The following is a 14,478-nucleotide window of genomic DNA, read 5'->3' as shown; positions in this document are numbered from 1 at the left end:
ACCGCGCCCTCCGCGGGCGGAAAGGGCCGGGCGGCCGCACAAAGGAGCGCGGCGGGGGCGGGACAGGGGCACGGCCGGGCCCGGGGCCGCGCTCCGTGCACACACCGGTGTTATAAATGATTATTTCCCATTTCCAACAGCGGGTGTTATAAATGATTTCCCATTTCCAGCGGCGGGAACAGCGGGAAGCGGCCCGGGAAGGACGGCAAGGCGCCGGGACAGCGGCGGGCCCTCGGGCTGAGGCGCGGCCTGCGCGGGACAAGGAGCGCGGAGCGCAGGAAAAAACCCCCCAAGTGAGGGGAAATTTGGAAGGAAAACAAGCCAAAGGTGAAATGCTGAGGTTAGAAGGTGGCAGGGGTCGGAAGGGACTTTTTTTTGAGCGCCTGAAGGGGCTCCAAAGCGCTGGAGAGGGACTTTGGGAAAGGGACAAAGGAGTGTGGGACAAAGGAGGACGGCTTTTAACTGCAGAGGGGGAGGTTTAGGCGGGATTTTTTTGGGGAAAAATCCTCCCTGTGAGGGCGGGGAGGGCCTGGAACAGGTTATTTCATGGCTGTGCCATCCCTGGAAGTGTCCAGGGTTAGTTTGGTGAGATAATGAAAGGTGTCCCTGGCCATCCATGGGTGATCCTGGCTCCCTTCCCACTCAAACCATCCCTCAGTTCTGTGTCTTTTTATAATTTTCCAGTTTGTGGCTGAGATCCAATGTTCTGCCCGGGAAAATCAGCCTTTCTCCACTCCTTTTATGCCTCGTGGGTTTTGCTTCAACTTGGGATGCAAAAAGAAATATCCCCTCTGGGGATTGATGTCCTGCAAAAAGCCAACAAATCATTTGTATGTGGCACCTGAGCTGCTTTTCAAAAGAGCACATGCTGTATTTTATCTGAAAGCTTAGAAAAGTAGTAAAAAGGTGAAAAATCAGCCACTTAGCCGGTTTTGGCACGGCCACTAACACCAGCCCATGGTACTAATGGTAAAACCTCCCAAAATTGTGTCTCACGTGATCATTTCAGGGGAGCAAAATGCAATTTTTGGAGTTCCTGATAAGTGTTTTTTAGGTGAGCTCAGTCCCATAGACTAAGCAAGGTTCAGGCACTGGAGTATTTGCAAATATGTGTGATATGATGGTCAAACCAAGAACAAGAACACCTGGCTGCCTCTTGGCTGCCGCTGAAATGGTTTGCAAAGGGAGAAAAAAGGCATTACGAATTTTGGAAAAAAATAAGAATATACCTATTGTAAGGGTTTGGGGAAGAGCCTGCACCTTCACACGTGTTAGTGAATTTTTGGCTTCAAGTCATACAGCTTTACCCTCTGCTTGGTGGCTCTGGCTCTTTGGTGGCTCCTGAGGAGGTTTTTTTAGGGAATTGGGTGGTTGTAGCAATAAAGCCTTGTGGTTGTGTTTATAGCTGTACTGTAAAACCTTTCTCTGGATACCACAAAGCTCTCTCAGCTCTGGCAGGGATTTTTTTTGTTGCTGTTTCTTTCGGTGTGCGAAGGATTTCTGGATCTCTCAGCACTGGTGATGCTGCCCTGGAGCAGCTTTAGGTGAGGTGGATCTGAAGGCTCCATCACTCATCAAATTGCTCGGAGTTTTGTCTTCCCAAAGGCCTTTCCCCGCTCTTTATTAGGTGGTAAATTCTCTGGGTTCACTGCATCCTTGCCCGTGGCTCATGTTCTCCCTGTCTGCGGGAAATGATTTGAGGCTGGGAGGTGGCCAGGGATGAGTTGGCAGCTTTTTCACATTTCTGTGTGTTGGGGACATGTCCCTTGCCCCTTGGTGTCCCAAAAAGGATGGTCTCCTGGCTCAGGACATGCTCTTCCCACAGAATGGGATGCACTGAACAGCACCAAAACCAGCCTTGTGACACCTGTGCTGCTCCCTCCAGTCTCTGCTGCCCAAATTTGTCACCTCTCCAGGGAGCAGAGAGACAGTTGGGACCTCAGGGAAGATTGATGAGGTTATTGAAGGTACAAAAACACATTGCAGGTGCCCCCAGGCCTCCAGAGCTGTGTTGGGATGAGGATGAAGATGAGGATGAGGATGAAGCTCTGCTGCTCTCCTGGCAGTGCTGCTGCTCCTCTGGCACATCCCTGCAGCCCCTGCTTCTCCCCACACTTCCCCTGACAGAAATGTGGCATTTTCATCAGGACATGCTCCAACTCCTGGTCCTTTCCTGGCTTTGGTGTAATTAAGGCTGAGGGGAGCTCCAGGCAGGAGGAATGAGGGTTCCTTCAAACCTCTGATTCCAGGGATGTGGCTGCCCATAAAGCCACAGTCATTCTTCAGAGAGCTTGTGCTATTTCATTAATCATCTCCAGATTTTCTGCTTGCTGGTGACTTCAAAGCAGGTGCTTTTGAGGTGCAGCCTCCCAAAATGATATTGAAAGCTGGTGTCTTCATCCCCTAGGAGGAGCACACAGTCACAGGCTGTGGAAATGCACTCACAAGCTGTGGGAAATTTTTCTCATCCTTTACAGCTTTATACCTTTGTCTGAGATTTTTTTTTTTTCTATGACATTTTTAAGCACAGCCTTTGGTCACCCTGCACATGGGTGTTTTCTAGGCTTTGAATTTTCTCCAGGTCCCAGTGTGATCACAGTTGGTTCGCAGAGGGATTTATTTCAAGGATTATCAATTTACTGAGTTATCTTTTGCAGCAGGAAGGGTTTTTCTGATAGGAGTTCAACCCCTGCCTTCTTTCCCACCATTCCAAGGTGGATTTTACTTCTCCAGACAATCGTAAAGCTTTCCGTGAGTAAAAGGAAAACCAAATCCTTTGGGTTTGCATTAGGTGTGCTGAGATTGTCAGTGCTGTGCCTCTTCTCTTCGGCACCACACAATTTCACACCACACAAAATCCCAGCCCAGGAGGGAGGCAGGGATTTGGCACAGGATTGATTCTTTGGGATTTTAGCCACGGTGCCCCAGCCTGAGGCAGGAAGGACAGGCACTGAGGAAAGCAGAGATGCAGCAGGAGCTTGTCCTGGGCAGGTAGAACACACGTGGTGTGATCATCATCTAAACACGGCTGTTTGGGGGAGTTTATCCTCAATTCTGAGGTTCTGTCCGTGGTTCCACTGTGGGGGAGAATGTCCTCGTGTTTGATTCCTGCTCTGGGCTGTTCACCACGTCCTGAGATTGTGACCTTCAGCTCACATTGACCTTGAGGCAAAAGCTCCCCGTGTCAGGGAATTCCTCTTCTTGGATTGCACTTGAGATCTGCCCTTTCACGGGAATCGAGGGCGTTTTTGGGAGCCAACAACAGCCTGAAATTTGCGCCCTTCAGGGATTCCAAACGCGCTGCTCCCAGCGAGGACTCTGCCACAGAGTTTGATCAATTGTTAATAGGTCAGTGCCTGTAAATGGACCTTTCTTGTTGTTTTGACATCGTTTTCATTTTTTCCCCCAAACAGAAGAGGCACAACGTTTCTTCATTAAACCCCTGATTGACAGCCTGCTGAAAGGAAGCCCACGGTCGCCGCTTTCCCTTTCATTCCTCTGCTCAAACCTCAGGTTCCCTCACCATTGTCAGTGCTCCGAGCTAAATCCTCTTTCATCTTTATCCTTGCCTTCTGCAGCGAGGAGGATGCTGAGGGAGATGCAGCAATGAACTCTACTCCAGGATTTAGCTGTGCCCGCAGCCGAGCGCCGCGGATGCTGCGGAGAGGTTGCCAGAGAGGCGGATACCAGCCTGCATCCAGGTTTTTGCTGCATCCCCGCTGCCAAGCAAGAGATGGATGATCCCCGGGGTGATTGCTGTGCAGGGAGGGGAGGCTGGAGGTGCTGCCGGGCCGGGGAGGTGCCGCTGGGTGCCGGACCCCGCGGCGCTGTGCATTTTTCAGTTCTGGAGCCGACGCTCCCCTCACGGTGAGGTCTCTGTGGCGCAATGGACGAGCGCGCTGGACTTCTAATCCAGAGGTTCCGGGTTCGAGTCCCGGCAGAGATGATCTCCAGGCAGGTGTCTCTTTTATTTTAGTGCCATTTCTCTCCCAGCTCCTGATCCGTTACGTTTAGAACGCCCCCGAGGGTTTGCATGGGGAGGGAATGATTTTTCCCGGCACAGCTGAGGGATGTAACGTCCCTTTGCTCCCTTCTTCAGGCATTTCTCCTCCATCATCTCCCCCGTCCCTCGTTCCCTTTGGTAGCTCCTCCAAGCAGGTGTTTTAACCCCACGTGTCCCCCCAGTACTGTCCCATTTGTGATACCTTCTTCCTAAGGGAGGTTCTGGGCTCTCCAGTAGGGCCCAGCTGGAGGGCAGCAGGTCAGAACCTTCTGGTGGCATTTCCCTGGATAAATGGGGTCATTTTTTCACATGTGTGGCCAAAGAAATGCGGGTCTCCGATGTGAATGTCCACCTTGGTGCATTTGGGTAACTCAGTGCTCCCCACCTGGACCTTTGTACTCTGAAATGGGTTTTAACTGCCAGAGGGCAGGGTTAGACAGGATACTGGGAAGAAACTGTTCCTTGTGAGGGTGGGGAGGCCCTGGCACAGATTATTCCATGAATGCCCCATCCCTGGAAGTGTCCAAAGCCAGGTTGGATGGGGCTTGGAGCAGCCTGGGATAGTGGAAGGTGTCCCTGCCATGGCAGGGTGGGACAGGACAGGTTTTAGGGTCCCTCCCAACCCAAACCATTCCATGACTCCATGCTCTCTGCACACTTGCCAATCCCAGGATGCTCTCCCATTGACTGGATTTCTGGTCTCCAGTGGAAAACCAGCCCATCTCCATCTCTGGGCTTGGCTTTTTTGTTTTTCTCCTTGTGGTGTCAGTACAAGTGCTGGAGCTCAGCCTGTTTGGAAACCCAGGCCCTGGTGGTGCTGGAGGTTTGGCCCCATGTTCATCATGGCAAAATTGTCATTTCCATCACATTCTGGGGGAAAAGGCCAGAAGATTATTCTGAAAAAGAGCAAATATGTGGGCAGTGAGTGGGACACACCCAAAGGAAAACTTGGTAGGAAAAAGGGCAGATTCTGCAGAGATCACTTCTGCCTTCAGCAAATGGAGAATGAAATATCTTCATTTGCATTTTGGGACAGGAGCAGCAATAAAACTGTGATTCCAGCTTAGCTGTGGTTCCTCTGGGAAGAGTTCTTATCCTGCTGCTGTGTCTGGGAAGCCCAGAGTGCCACAACCTTCAGGTTCACCCTCAGGTTCAGGGACGCCCTGTGCCAGGGCAGAAGACCCCTGTGATTCCCCAAATTCAGGCACCAGAGTTGTCACTGCTTGTTTGGGACAGGATCTATTCATCATGTCATCTGTGTGAGGAGGACATGGAGCTTCCAGTCTCTCTCAGCTGCACTTTTGGTCTCCCTTGCCTTCTTTTGCAGAAGGTCCTGCAGCTTCTTTTTGGCTTTTCTGGAATTTCCATCAGTTCTATCCCCTCTTATCTCACCAGGTCACCCTCAGGAGCACTGCTCATGATGTGAGGATTCCTGTTCTCCCTGCAAGAAGAGAAATTCTCATTTGGTAAGGAAAAAAAAAAGTCAGCCAAATGTGCTGGGAAAGGTGAGGAAAATGGAAAATTACTTTCATTCCCTGCAGGACACAAACACTGAGTTACACCTGTCCTGTAGGATGCAGGATGTTGTTCCCAGTGAGGGAATCCTTCTGGGTTTTTTTGCAATGACCATGTGTGCAAACACAGTTCCAAAGCAGTTCCCTGCTAATTATCCCCATCAGAATCAGGAAGACTTTGCTCTCTGCCCCAGAACATTCCAAACTCCCAACAAAAAGGATCTTTGGGATGCCCTAAACTCTAGAAGGAGCTTGCATGGAATCTTACATTTATCCCTCCAGACCTCAGGTGGGCATCAGGCTCCCAGGAATGAATCCCCACCTGGAGGGGCAGGGAATTTGTCTCTGAGATCCCCAAACTCTACCCTGTGGGGCCAACAAAAACAGTGAAATGATGCCATGGCAACCCTAGAACTGACAGAAGTGGTGGAATGCTCACCTGGAAATCCTAGAAACAATATAAAGGGTGGGATGCCCTCCTGGCAACTCTAGAACTGGCAGAAATGGTGGAATTGTACCGTGGCAAGCCTACAAACAAATAAAACCAGTGGGATGTTCCCCTGGTAAATCCTAGAATGAATAAATAAAATAGAATTCTCCCCTAGAACAGACAAAAATGCTTTCATGGCAGTCCTAGAACCAATAAAATGATGTGATTCTCTCCTGGCAACCCTAGAATTTAAAAAATGGTGAAATGCTCTCCCAGCAACCCTAGAGCCAACAAAATTGGTGGAGTGGTCCCACGATGACCCTAGAACCCACAGAAATGGTGGAATTCTCTGGAAATCCTAGAACTGATAAAAATTGTGGAATTCTTCTCTGGTATCTCTAGAACCAACAAAAGCAGAAATCCTAGAGCTGACCAAAATGGTGGAATTCTCCCCTGCCAACCCTAGAACTGATAAAAACAATGAAATATTTCCCTGGCGACCCCAGAACCAACAGAACAGTGAAATGATCCCATGGCAACCCTGGAACCAAAAATTGGCACAATGATCTTGGTCTTTAGCAACCCTAAACCCAACAAAAACAATGGAATGCTTGTTTGACCACCCTAGAACCAACAAAACCTCCAGCAGGCTCCCCTGTTATCCCTAAAACCAACAAAAGCTGTGGAATGTTCCCCTGCCATCCCTAAAACCAACAAAAAGTATGGAATGCTCCCCTGGAATCTCCTTTCCCATGAGCTCTGGAGTGTTCCTCCTGTCCCACAGGATAAAAATAATAATAATTAATAATAATAATAATAAAATAAAGCCCAGCAGGTTGGACACATCTGCTTCCCCCTTGTTCACCACCCACCCCAAACAGGGCTGTGACACGAGGGGACAGTTTGTGCCCCTCATCCTCCTCTCTGCTCTCTCCCCTCATGGTTTTCCAGAGCCACCCTGGGTCCAGCCTGGACACAGAGCCTCCAGGAGCTCCCAGGGGTTTTGGGGTTCAGGTTTATCTCTAAATAAATACATCATTTCTGGCCAATTGTTCATTTCATTCCTGTGCCAGGTGTAGGGTGTGGAACCTCCCCTGGCTGGGCACTGCCAGGAGCTTCAGGGAAGCCAAGGACACGGGCTGCAGCTGCATGGGGCAGCCAAACCATGGGCAGGGTGGGGCTCTTTGGTGTCCTGGAGGATGGAGGTGGGGTCTCTCTTGGGTTTTGGGGTCTCCAAAGTACAGGGCAGTGAAGGTGGGCAGTCTGTGGAGCTTGGGGTGGTCATGGGAGGGTCTCTGGGGCCTGGGGGATGGAGTTTTCCCTCTGTGGGATGATGGAGGAGCAGAGTCTCCACTGCCCTCCTGGGGGATGGAGGTGGGAGCTCTGTTGTGGGGGGTCTCTGCTGTCCTTGGGGGTCTCCAGAGTACGGGGTGGTGACAGTGAGGGGTCTCTGGAGCATGGGGTGAGACTTCAGAGACCCCAAAGGCCCAGGAGCTCCACAAGGTGCAGTGGGGTCTCTGCTCTCTGAAGGAGAACAGGGGTCTCATTGTCCTGCTGGATTGACCTGGGGGTCTCTGCTCGATGGGATGATGAAGGAGGGGGGTCTCCATGGAATGATGGACGTGGGGGGTCTCAAGGGCCCTGGGGAGGGACATGGGGGTCTGCTGATGAACCTTTGCACAGGCAGAAGGAAACTCTGCAATTCACGTCATCCACATCCATGGGGGCTCTGAGAGGAGGTGAGTGGGGAGTAGGACCAGGATTAAATTCCTCAAAAACCAGGCGACTTGTGCAGCGTGCGAGGTGGTGACAGCAGGGTCCCTGCACGGGGCGGTGAAGGTGGGGTCTCTGCTGCCCTGGAGGTGGAGGTTCTGGGGTCTCCACTCTAGAGGAGAACGCGGATCCCCTTTGTCCTGCGGGATGAACACGGGGGTCTCTGCTGGATGGATGATGCAGGAGGGGCGCTGCACGGTCCGGAGCAGTGCAGGCGGCAATTCCCAGGGAATGCCGTGGGGATCCTGCGGCTCTCGGTGCGCTGACAGTGCAGCGGGGCTCTCCGCAGTGTGGGCTGAGGGACACGGCGGTCTCCGCTGCCCGGGGACGGAACGGGCGGGGGGCAGAACGGAAAACTGTGAGCGGCTCCCGGCTCCATCCGCATCCCGCACACACCGGAGCGCACAAGGGCGGCCTTAGCGAGCGGGGCGGTCCCGGGCGGTTCCGTGGGTGTCCCCGGTCGGTCCCGGGGCGGTTCCGAGGCTGTTCCGGGGCGGTTCCGTGGCTGTCCCCAGGCGGTTCGGGGGCGGTTCCGGGGGCGGTCCCGGGGCGGTTCCGGGCGGTCCTGGGGCGGTTCCCGGGGTGGTGCCGTGGCTGTCCCCGGGCGGTTCCGGGGCGGTCTCCGGTCGGTCCCGGGGCGGTTCCGAAGCTGTTCCGGGGGCGGTTCCGGGGCGGTCCCCAGGCGGTTCCGAGGCGGTCCCGGGGCGGTTCCGAGGCTGTCCCCAGGCGGTTCGGGGGCGGTTCCGGGGCGGTCTCCGGTCGGTTCGGGGGCGGTTCCGTGACGGTCCCGGGGCTGTCCCCAGGCGATCCCCGGGCGGTTCCGGGGACGGTCCCCGATCGGTCCCGGGGCGGTTCCGGGGCGGTCCCCGGTCGGTTCGGGGGCTGTTCCGGGCGGTTCCGAGGCAGTTCCGTGGGTGTCCCCGGTCGGTTCCGGGGGCGGTTCCGGGGCGGTGCCGTGGCTGTCCCCAGGCTGTTCCGGGGCGGTCTCCGGTCGGTCCCGGGGCGGTCCCGGTGCTGTTCCGGTGCTGTTCCGGGGCGGTCCCGGGGCGGGGCCGCGGTCGGGCCGCTCTCGCCATGGCCGCCGGTGCGGGGCTGGCGCTGCTGGCGGCGCTGCTGGCGGCGGCCGGGGCCGAGCGGGGCCGGAAGGTGAGCGGGGTTCGGGGGCACCGGGACCGGGGTTACCGGGGTTACCGGGGTTACCGGGGCTGGGGGGTCCGGAGTCGGGCTGCGGAGTTTCCCCCGCGCTCTCCGGCCTCTGCTCGGCGCTCGTCCCGCTCCCGCCGCCGTGCGGTGCTGCCTGAGACCTCCGCCGTCTTCTCCCGCTCCTCCCGGGAATCTCAGAATCCCAGTTTGGAACCGGGATCACTCAGTGCAACCCCCTGCTTCTCCAATGTCACCCAATGCGGGTGACACAGGGACATCCAGGTGGGTTTGGGATGTCTCCAGAGCGGGACACGCCGTGGTCGCCCAGAGCAGCTGTTCCAGCTCTCTGCCACCCTCAAAGTCAAGGGGTTATTGCTCGTGTTGAAAAGAAACTTCTGGTTTCGGTTGTGGCCTCGGAGGATCCTGTCTGGAGGAGGCTGGAGCCCCCGAGATGCGCTCGGTCCCGCCGGGGCCCGGCCTTGCGGGGTTTGGGGAGGAGAAGGAGCCGCAGCCTCACACGGGGCACGTTCCCCGTGGGGCTGGAGCTGAGCCCATCCCTGCCTCTGCCCTGACACACGGGGACCGCGGTGAGCGCTGCCCTGCCAGCCCCTGTCCTGCCGTGACATGGCCCAGGGCCACCCATCTCTGATCCTCATCTCCCCTTTGTCTTAATCCCGTGGGACCAGCATGGCTGTGGGCAGGGAAGGGGCAGTGGGAGCTGTGGGATGGGAGGAGGCTGTGAGCAGGGAAGCAGCTCTAAGCTGTCCCCAAACGTCCGGCTGTGAAATGCTGACCGAGCGTGTTGAGCAATAGCAGGGCTGCAGAGTCACGGGAGCCCGGGCAGCTCCGATGTCCCATGCTCCCGGGACGCTGGGCTTGTCCTGCAGGGCTCAGAGCCGTCCCCAGCGCTGTCCCTGTCCCCAGGTGTCCATGCAGTACAACCCCGGCTGGAACGGCTCCTCCGTGAACCTGCTGCACGTGCGGGCGGCGGGGCCCGGGGACAGCCTGCACTACGTGTGGAGCAGCATCGGGGCCCCCGCCGTGCTCCTGGTGGCCACCCAGAGCCCCAGCAGTGACCTGAGGGTCAACTGGACACAGCTGCTCTCAGCCAACCCTGCTGGAGCCATCTGGATCGACCCTCCGGACAGCGTGGTCTATTCCACGGCCGTGGTCTTCACCAAGGTACTGCTGGCCAAGGGCGTCCTTGGGCAGCTTCCCAGCTCCAGGGAAATCTCCACTATTCCCATCTAAGTGTCTGTCTCCAGGCTGAGCTGCTTGGCTGAGTTCTGTCTCTGCCCTGTTCCCTGGATCACAGCACAAGCTCCTGTCCCGCCGGTGTTCCCAGCCCCTCTCCCCTTCCTCCCCTGCAGCTGTTCGAGTTCAGCGAGGCCAAACCTTTGGGAAAGCTCTTCTACCCCACCTATGAGCTGTCTGAGTTCTCCTGGGACAGCCTCAACCACACCCTGAACCACACGGCGCTGACGGCCGAGCTCCGCGGGGTCCCGGCCACCGACCCCGGTGGTGGCTTCTCCAACGGCAGCCTGGCGTTCCGGGTACGTGCAGGGAACACGGGGAACGTCCTGTCCAAAGCAGCTCCTGCCCAGGGAACGCTGCACCTCGGCATCCTGGGCGCTGCCTGTGTCACCCGTGTCCTTCACAGGTGACAGCCTACGAGTCCGGTGGCCGCGATGGACACCTGCCCAGCCTCCTGCACACGGCCAACAGCTCCCAGCTGGAATTCCTGCTGGCTGGGGTGGCCCCGCGAGGGAACAGCTCCCGCTTTGTGCTGGAGGTGGCCACGGTGGAGGAGGCGGGGGCGGTGAGGAGGCTGCAGTCTGAGAGATCCATCGATGACGAGTACACGCCCACCATCTTCGAGGTGAGCGAGTGTCAGGGTCCCCAAACATCTGCGGGGAACCTGAGGGTTCGTTTTGGGATCTCAGAGCGCAAAAGACACAGCGGGAGACAACTCAATACAACAAAAATGCACCTTTATTTAGTGCCACCAAAATGCGATAGTGGGAGAGAAAATAAAGAATAGTAAGAAAGATAGAAAAGAGGGGAAGGGGATTATAGCTACCAACGGAGAGGGCCGAGTCCTCGAGGCCGAGATGTCCATAGACGCAATCTTCTCCAGTGGGGTGTGGAAAGTGAGCAGGGGTCTCCAGGGTTTTATAGGTTGGTCAAGGCAGGGACCAAAGCAAGTGGCACAGAGCCAAAGCAGGAGCCACCTGTGTTGAGGCAAAGCAAGGGGCACAGTGCCAAAGCAGGAGCCACCTGCGTCAAGGTTGGGACAAAACCAGAGCCACCTGCATCGAGGTTGGGATAAAGATAGTCACAGGGCCAAAACTGGAGCCACCTGTGTTGAGGTTGGGTGCTCAGGGACAAGCTGCACACCGTGCGTGCCGTGCTCTGGTATGGATGGACCAGTTTGGGCAAGTAGCCTTGGCTCAGTCCACGGTGACCAGTTCCATTGTTGTGGCACTCCGTTCTCATGGAGATGCAGACCAATCCTCCGGGACTTGGCAAACATTCCGTCTCAGCCAGGCCAGGGCTCCTTTCAGAGTCTGGGGTCTCAGTCCTCAGTCACTGGAGACGGTCATGAGGCATGTCACATCCTTGGACAGACTCTGACAGCGAGGGTGGCCCCGGGCTGGGGTTGACCCTGCTGTCCTTCCCTCTGCTCACCCTGTCCCTCCCCAGGTGCTGTCCCTGGTAGCTGAGCCGCAGAACGGCAGCTCCACGCTGGGCTTCCTGCAGTGGAAAGCCACAGCCTACGGCTCCGCAAGCCCCCGGCGTGAGGACGGGATCCAGTGCCGGGCTCAGGGGCTGCAGGCGGCCAACTGGAGCCTGCCCACGTCCAGCATCGTCCAGGCCTACTTTGGGGACAGTTTGGGCAGCACCTGCACCATCAGCGCCCTCAATGTGTCCTTTGGGGGAGAGGAGGGAGAGGTGTACCGGGAGAAACGATACCTCAGCTGGTGAGTGGGGTCCCAGGGGTTTGAGGGGATGCTCCTGGTCACTAATGATGTGCAGAGGGGTCTGAAAGGTCTGAAAGGATGCTCCTGGCCACTAATGATGTGCAGAGGGGTCTGAAAGGATGCTCCTGGTCACTAACGATGGGCAGAGGGGTCTGAAAGGATGCTCCTGGTCACTAATGATGGGCAGAGGGGTCTGAAAGGATGCTCCTGGTCACTAACGATGGGCAGAGGGGTCTGAAAGGATGCTCCTGGTCACTAATGATGTGCAGAGGGGTCTGAAAGGATGCTCCTGGTCACTAATGATGGGCAGAGGGGTCTGAAGGGTCTGAAAGGATGCTCCTGGTCACTAACGATGGGCAGAGGGGTCTGAAAGGATGCTCCTGGTCACTAACGATGGGCAGAGGGGTCTGAAAGGATGCTCCTGGTCACTAACGATGGGCAGAGGGGTCTGAAAGGATGCTCCTGGTCACTAATGATGGGCAGAGGGGTCTGAAAGGATGCTCCTGGTCACTGCTGATGGGCAGAGGGGTCTGAAAGGATGCTCCTGGCCACTAATGATGGGCAGAGGGGTCTGAAAGGATGCTCCTGGTCACTAATGATGGGCAGAGGGGTCTGAAGGGTCTGAAAGGATGCTCCTGGTCACTGCTGATGGGCAGAGGGGTCTGAAAGGATGCTCCTGGTCACTGCTGATGGGCAGAGGGGTCTGAAAGGTCTGAAAGGATGCTCCTGGTCACTAACGATGGGCAGTTTGGGGGGACTGGCAGGTCATAAGGTTTCTCTGTTTTAGTAACAGTCTCCCTTCCAAAGTCTTGAGTTTCCCTGTAATCCTGTAGCAAAGGCTTCACATTTCCTTGAGGAGCCTCATCTTGCCCTCTGTGGGATCTTGGCCTGACCCTGTGAGGTGGGAAAGCCCCAGGGGACTCCCAGGCGTGGGTCAGAGCCCATCCCCATCCCTGTCCTGACCTGTCCCCTCCCGCAGGTCGGTGCTGCTGGGCTTTGGGGAGCCCCCCAGGGACACCTTCTCCCCGCTGGTGATCTCCATCACGGCCGTGGCGCTGGGCACCCCCCTGGCCATGCTGCTGCTGGGCAGCTGCCTGGTGCTGCTGGCGCAGAGGAGACGCTACTCGGAGTACGAGCCCATCAACTGAGGAGCCCGGCCCCACGGAGAGCCCCGGGATCCTCCCCGTTCCCGGGATCCTCCCCGTTCCCGGGATTGGCTCCTCCTCTGCCTCCCCTCCCAGCCCTGGGGACACCGGGGGGACACTTGCAGCTGCCCACAGCTGCCCACACCACGTCTCCCTGTGTCCTGCTCCTTGCCACTGCCATGTCCTGCACTGGGTTGCACTTCCTCCCCGGATTTCTCCTGCATTTCTCATGCAGCTAAGGGAAGACATGGGGGGAGTTTGGTCAGGGGAATCCTCCTCCTCCTCCTCCTCCTCCTCCTCCTCCTCCCAAGGGATACAACCACTGCTGTCCTGGCTGCAGGCCAGGGACTGGCTCCAGTGCCACTTCCAGGGATGCTTGAGTGGCTCCAGCCTGGGCTGGGGACCAGCTCCTGCAGCCAGGGCTCACGGACTCCTCCCTGCTCCACGTTCCTGCTGTGCTGGCCTGGGACACGAGGGACAGCCAGTGCCACGTCACAGCAGCTGCTCAAGCTCAGGTGTGTCCTGGTGGGCCGTGGAGGGCTGGTCCTGCCAGGGTGCTGCTCCTGGATCCCCCCAGGGATGGATCCCAGGTGTCAGGAGCCCTGGGATGAGCATGGCCTGAGGCTGCTCGGGGTTCTCAGAGGTACCTGGGGCCGTGCTGGGCTCCAAGTTCTCCATCAGCGACTTGTCTTCAACCAAATAAAGTGGATTTCTAAACACAGTTTCCTGTGGGAATGTTGTACTGGGAGGGAGGAGAGCGGCTCCTGGCAGGAATGGGAGGTGCTGGAGCTCAGCATGAGCCATGGGAGCCTCTGGCCCTGCACTGAGGTGTGGTGCTGGGAGAGGGACAGGGGCTTCCCTTGAGCTGTGGGGTCACAGAGTCCAGGGCCTGGGCTGTGCCCCTGCTCAGAGGTGGAGGAGTCGCAGAATCATGGAATCTCAGCTGTGTAGGTGAATCCACCTGAGGTATTCCAGAACACGTGGTTTTATTGCCAGGGTCGTGGGTAAAAGGGCCTTGCCTTCAGCCACCAGCCTGGGCTGGAGGGGAGTCCCAAAGAGAGAGGGAGAGAGAACAGCAGGGTGAGAGCTGAGAGAGAAGGGAGTGAGAGAGCAAAGGGCAGGGGGAATGGAGCAGGAGAGAGCAAGAGCGAAGAGGAAGGCTGAGAGCGAGCTAAGAGCAGCAGGAAGGAGAGGAGGAAGAGGTACAAGAGCAAAGTCTTTGTTACAATCCATTATATCTCCTTTTGTGATGAATATTCTAATTTACAGTGACCAACCAATGCAAGACACAAAATCCTATAGAATCTACATACAGCCTATAAGAACTACTATATTACTATACTGTGTTATATTTTAAACTCTAAAAACTACTCTTTAAACTTCTGTTTTGCTGCATTGACCTTTGGATCCCTCAGCCAGCAGAAAGGGATTGTTCAATCCAAAGGGATTCTCCTGCAGCTATTTAGACCATTGTTTTCAGGTTCTATAG

At 56.3% G+C, this 14,478-nt stretch overlaps 1 protein-coding gene and 1 non-coding gene across 2 annotated transcripts; both read left to right on the top strand.

The window, feature by feature from the left end:
- Positions 1–3,872: 3,872 nt before the first annotated feature.
- TRNAR-UCU (transfer RNA arginine (anticodon UCU)) lies at positions 3,873–3,946 on the top strand. The gene has a single exon. It is a non-coding gene; the product is annotated as a tRNA-Arg (tRNA).
- Positions 3,947–8,721: 4,775 nt separating this feature from the next.
- On the top strand, positions 8,722–13,710 carry GLMP (glycosylated lysosomal membrane protein). The gene is made up of 6 exons (XM_066338019.1): positions 8,722–8,866; positions 9,788–10,045; positions 10,234–10,416; positions 10,524–10,742; positions 11,567–11,844; positions 12,824–13,710. The coding sequence occupies exons 1-6, from the start codon at positions 8,795–8,797 to the stop codon at positions 12,990–12,992; spliced, it is 1,179 nt and encodes a 392-aa protein (XP_066194116.1). The 5' UTR covers positions 8,722–8,794; the 3' UTR covers positions 12,993–13,710.
- Positions 13,711–14,478: the final 768 nt, after the last annotated feature.

Source organism: Sylvia atricapilla, chromosome 30 (assembly GCF_009819655.1).
Source record: "Sylvia atricapilla isolate bSylAtr1 chromosome 30, bSylAtr1.pri, whole genome shotgun sequence".
In the NCBI taxonomy this organism is placed as follows: domain Eukaryota; kingdom Metazoa; phylum Chordata; class Aves; order Passeriformes; family Sylviidae; genus Sylvia; species Sylvia atricapilla.
Note: the sequence above shows the minus strand (reverse complement) of the source record. Positions and strands in the feature narration are given on the sequence as shown.